At 39.3% G+C, this 6,000-nt stretch overlaps 1 protein-coding gene across 4 annotated transcripts in view; it reads right to left on the reverse strand.

The window, feature by feature from the left end:
* The window catches only part of ASPA (aspartoacylase), a 28,290-nt gene extending 24,646 nt beyond the window's left edge, over positions 1–3,644 (reverse strand). The window contains exons 1-2 of one of the 4 annotated variants that reach the window (XM_083172419.1): positions 3,409–3,644; positions 2,642–2,897 (exon numbers count right to left, since the gene is read on the reverse strand). In XM_083172419.1, coding sequence (XP_083028545.1) covers positions 2,642–2,874 — 233 coding nt within the window. In that variant the 5' untranslated portion in view covers positions 2,875–2,897; positions 3,409–3,644. Of the gene's footprint in view, positions 1–2,641; positions 2,898–3,009; positions 3,144–3,175; positions 3,323–3,403 lie in introns of those variants that run through there. The other 3 variants (XM_083172418.1, XM_083172420.1, XM_083172421.1) reach the window with 3 other exon arrangements.
* Positions 3,645–6,000: the final 2,356 nt, after the last annotated feature.

Here is a 6,000-nt window from a genome sequence, read left to right on the forward strand (position 1 = left end):
GAGAACAAGATAACATGTTCTATTCAAAGGAGTACTGCATACGATCCGCCCTAGGTACCAGGGATGACGTATAAGGAAATTTGTTTTTGAAACATGCTTGTTCATTACATGACATATAGTTCCCATGACACATATGTATGTGAACACATAGGCATAGGGAAGTGGTTAAAAAGTTAATAGCCACCTAGTGGTGACTTGTATGTGGTGTAATTGTCAGTCCAGGTTCTTAGGAATCAAGTAAGGAGAAATGGAAGTTAGTCTATACGTACTCTCTTTTGTTTGTTTGATTGTTATTGTTTGTTTTGATGCTTCTCAGAATCAGACATATGTCATGTAAGGTGTCTAACGACTTGTTTTTCTTTGTGTTGTTTAGTTAAGCCAGAAAGAGCTGTGATTGGACCCGGTCAAATGTGACGCATTGAATTTGGAAACCCCTATTGCTCCTAATTGCATGGAGAGCGTATGGACCTAACATTGAAAAAGTTTCATCCCCTAGACAACGAGATATATTACAGTGTTTTTTTTAAATGAGATTTAAAAATCTCAAGATATTGATAGTGTTAGAGAGTTTAAGAGTAGTTAACTTCCATTCTTAGTTTGTCTTTAGATATTAACATGTGCTCAGGCTCCGGCCTGCAGTGTGGCTTTTGTGTAGTTAAACGGTTAACATTGATGTGTGGACTGGCCCTTGTGTGTCTTGGTGTGGTTGTAATGGAGTTCTGTAATATATTGTCTGGATTCTTTGTATTGAAGTGTGTGTGTCTGCGTCCCAGAATGGATTAGCCCTGAGTTGTTTCTATTGAAGAGTGTGAATGCTTTGTGTAATATGATGTGAGAATATCTAGATAAACTAGCGGAATAAATCAACATATATGTATAAGAGGTGTTGTTAGCATAATGCTCGGATGGTGTGTGTGTAACGGCATGTGATGTGAGTATGATATAGCAAGGCCATAGATTGTATAGTGCCAGTTAGGTGTTCTGTACAGAGAAGTACATTGTAGCTTAAATGATATTCAATTGTGTATGCTGCAGGTAAAGTGTGTTTGCTGAATGTGCGAGTTATAATAGGATTGTGAGTATCGCATGATGCAGGTTAGAAGTAATTTGGAATAAATGTTGTGGATAGAAGTTATGAAAGTACAGTCAGTTTATGTGTGATTGCCAGGCGGAAGTTATTAGTCTTTTGCTAAGGTTTCCTTTGTGTGCTATGTAGTGGAATCTAAGATGGCGGAATGCCATGTGGCAGACTAACATGTGTTCTAGCTAAGATGGCCGCTGCCTCACATACACGCCCCTTTCTCCCCCTTACAGCATTATATTCACATTTATATATATATATATATATACATTCATATATATTTATCACTGAGGGTAGCTTTATTTAAGGATGCTGGAGCAATAATCGTTATTATGTATGATACCTGTATTGTTATATTTATTATCCATGATACAGTTTCATCTGGTTACACTTATAAATAATATTCATTGATTATAAATCTGGACATTCAATTATTGGTTGCGTGCGAAATGAATAAATTAGATAGACTTTGCATATATAAATAAATGTACTTCCATAGTACATATATATTTGATGATGGGATGAGGGCAATGCTATATACACACCCTGGGGGTATAGATTATATGTAATAGGGGCCCAGTTTGCTGGAGGTTCAGCATACTGTCATGAGACTTTTTTCGAAAGCAGCAATCATTAATAAAGCAAGGTTTTGCCATGTGAATAATTGCTGTGTTAAAGTTAAGTTAAGCCAAACTTGGATGAGTTGGATGACTCGCCAACAGTTAGAATCTAGGCATTAACAATGCCGACACCGCAATCCCGACTGCTCAACTGCCCTACAGACTCAATCCTGATCAATAGGGACTAATCTCCCTCGTGAGGAGAATCGAACCTTTGGCGAGAGAAGGGGCTTTTTTTTGTGCTTCCTCCCTGTTGGCATACTGGTGGCTGGGATTTCGATGTCAGTATACGGACCGTTGACAATCATAACAAACCCCAAACTTGGACCCTTTTACATATGCACCAATTAGTTCAGTACTGTACAGTATGTGCTTTTGTTTCTTTACAAAGGAATTGAAATAACATATGTAGCTACACTACTTATGTTGAACCCTACTCATGCTTAAAAGGCCAGAAGTGGACCCCTCAAGCAGGAATGGATTGGCGTAATCCGTCAGTCTCTCCATTACTGCCCCACAGCACAGCAATCATGCAGCGGTACCCATGGCACTCAATGAGTTAATATATTATGTTGCACAGTGTGTCACACCTCTTAGCTCCAAAATCATTTTAACTATACATTAAAGCCACTAAGGAATAGCATAATATGTGTACATGCACCAAATACAAAGATCGGTTCAATTCCAAGTGCTGATGGGACAGAACATCACCACCGTAGCATTACTCATCTCACCTCACACCCCAATGGGGAAAAGGGACAACGAATGGGAATGGTGGGGGTTGGGGGCAGTAAAATGAGAGATATTGTGCTATCGCACCTTAGAGTGACATATATACAGTCTTACATCATTCCAAACTAAATTGCCCCATAGAGTAAAAAAATTACAACAGAAGTTTGGGTATCAGAAAAAGACACCAGGAAACACAATGTTTTCTTACCTAAGATTTTGATTGTCAAAAACTCTGTTCAGGTCAGTGTCAACATATCGAACACATTTCTCCACAGCTTTTGGGTTGGTAATAAATGGTCTCACCTCCAAACCAGGTCTGGCAATCTCTCCTCCATGTTTTAACCAGTGCTTAACAAGAAAGACTCCAGACAACTCATTTCCATGGGTGCCCCCAAATATAGCCACTCTGCGAATAGCAGAGACACCACAGTTCCCAGCCATTTCTTCTACACTCTGGCAGACAGCTGCAAAGCACATGACAAACCTATCAGTACGCTTCAAGGCAGCTAAACAAGGAAAATATTTGTCAACAAACAAACCTTGTAATTAACAAACTTCTCTATATTTCTGCATTACATTATGGTTTTCTGCATCAAATAATATGTAAAAATAATATACAAATATGTCCATTGTGCAGCATATAGAGACATCCATTGAAAAATGAATATAAGGCATTTGTAAAGTGTGTGAAAGAAAGTTACAGCAGAGTAGTGCACAGGAGACAAGCACTGATATAACAAACCTGCAGGAGGCTGTATAAGGCTCACAGAATGTCTCCAGCATGGCTATTTATACTTCATTAAACATTGCAGTTGGCTTTTATCTAGGAGTTTCTTTCCTTTGCCCTTTTGTACCTTCCAGGGAACATTCGAGCTGCTCAGCACTTTCAGTGAACAATAACTTTTTTCACACAAATGGCTATCAAAATAAAGTTAAATAAAAACTTTACAAAAACAAAACTCAAACTTACATTACCCTAACAAAATATTTCCTTTTCAGACAAAGCTGCAGATCTTTTACTTCATGTGTGTAGTCAGAGGACGGATCCAGCAACTTTATATTCCTGTCCAGAGACCAGAGGACAGTGTGTACATTTTCCCAGAGCGATTAAACATCTTTTCTGAAGGAGTAAGCAGCTGAATCCTTTAGTTTGTAGTAAACATCTTGGAGGATTGTGTTCATGCAACTAATAGTTTGAAAAAAAAAAAAAAGCAGAAAAAAAAGAGGCCAGCCCATCTTGCTTCACTTCCTACACACCAAAAAACCCAGACATCCAACCACAATGATTTTATAACCAGGCAACTCCTGCGCCTGCCGCTGGATTACTGCTGACTACAGTCTTTCTATAAAAAGATTTCACTATATTAAATGCTAAAACATACAAATACAGTATAGAAGCAGCATAGCTGCAAGAGAACAGACTGGGTAAAAAATAAATGTACTATACTGCAACCACAAGGAAAGTTTAAACCACTATGCAGAACATCACACTCTATACCCAGGAACTAATGTGCTGACTCAGGCTCCTCACTATCCAATCCTAGAACCTCTTTCACACTGCACCGCGGACCACAGTAATTGCCAGATTGGTGCCTTGTTGCCCTAGGTCGAAACGCAGTGTGAAAGCACAAAAACTTATAACCGTGTCAACAAATATGGCAATTGGACCCTGGTTATAAGAAGGGTTAAACCAGGGTCGCCCTCTGTATGGGCAACCCGGGTTTAATGTGAAAGCTTTGGACCCGGATCGCTGCCAGTTAGATCCAGGAACATTGCAATCTGAAAGGGGTATAAGGGAACTGGTCACAGGAAGTCTGGGGGGAACATTTTATTGGGGGGGGGAGTACTCTGGCACTCCCCCAGGTACACTCACCGCCACTGTGCTCATGTGACGGATGGAGGACCCTGGCTCTGGCATGATATTGCTGGCTGTTAAAGCCTGTTGCTGGTTCCAAAATATGGGGGATCCTTTTGTTTTTTGTCTACTGTACAGTATTTTTGGTACCAGGACCGGTCCAAGAGCCTGGTGCTGGTTTCTTAAATACAGGGATCCCTACATCCTTTTCCACCGTATCTGGGGAACCAGGACCCTCTCAATGAGTCCGGGGTGGCTGGTTTTGCTCAGGAGGGGGGACTACGTGACTTTTTATTTTAAATATTACACATTTTTGGGAACAGAACCATGCACAGAGGTAGAATCTCGATAGCCTGGACCTGGTTTATTATGTTACGATTTTTGGTAATTTTAAGGGTGCAAATTGAAAATCTGCAACCTATTACATTTGTGATTTTAATGTATTCTATGAGAAAGGAGCTGGATGCAATTTTTAATGTGCGGTTTTTAGACAGGTCAAAACATGCAAATTTTACCGCAATCGCATGTTATTACATGTGTGATTTTTGGTAAACATGCAAATTCGCCAGTTTTTGTCTAAAAATGTGCACATGTAAAAAAAAAATTGCACCTTACTACATTTCGCCCATACACTGCAACCCAGTTTGATTTTGCAGTGTAACTGATTTTGCAGTGTAACTGATTGATGCTTTAAAAAAACTAGAGATTTCTTACCAAATCTCTCACTTTTTGAATCTCTCATCCTATGACATTTCACCCATAATATCCAAATCTGTAATATACTGTAATGTAATATAGGGCTCCCTCTTGTGGTAGATTAATATCAATCATCGTCTACCAATTCTATGTTCACATCAGAAGTTATTGAGACAAGCTTCCTTCATCTTGCAAAATGATTAAGCTCTCTAAAAAGTCAACAGTGTAACAGAGTTGTTTGTATTACACTTACATAGAATGTTCCACACATTACTTTTTAATGTGAACCACTATGCTCTTAAATTAAATGTTCAAACTCAAGGTCATTATTTCCCATAAGATTATTAAAATAAAAAAAAACCTTCAAAAGTCGAATTGCATAAGTAGTCAACCTCTGTAGACTACTACATGGTAGAATTACATTTGTCTGTTGTGGTAAGTTTCTACCAGGTTTGTACACTGTGCCTCACTCAGATGTGGTTGCTGATGCAGTTGCTGTTGGTATATTTTCCTGTCCAAAATTGAGAGTATATGCTAGTATGGGGTGAATCTAACCGAGCATAGGTACTCCCACTGCTGCCTCCTTTTTTCCGTTGGACGGCATACAAGCTGAAACATCAGTACCATTGTCTAATATTGGTTCATTATGCAAAGTATGAGTGCCTGTGAACATGCACACAGTGTCAAACTAGAGCATGAAGGTGGCCTACTTCTCACAGGCATCACATTCAATTGTAATTTCTCATATTAGCAATCCCTGTCTTTATGTCCATGCTGTCACATTTTTCTGTCTCTGCCTCTCTCTGTCCCTGCTGTCACTCTCTATGTTCCTATGTCCCTGCTGTCACTATCTGTCCCTATGTTGCTGCTGTCACTCTTTATGTCCCTATGTCACTGCTGCTACTCTCTCTCTGTCCCTCTTTATTATTATTATTATTATCCTTTATTTATATGGTGCCACAAGGGTTCTGCAGCGCCCAGTTACAGAGTACACATAATCAAACTGGAAAACAGTA

The sequence above is a fragment of the Crinia signifera genome, chromosome 2 (genome assembly GCF_055691185.1).
Source record: "Crinia signifera chromosome 2, ASM5569118v1, whole genome shotgun sequence".
Lineage (NCBI taxonomy): Eukaryota > Metazoa > Chordata > Amphibia > Anura > Myobatrachidae > Crinia > Crinia signifera.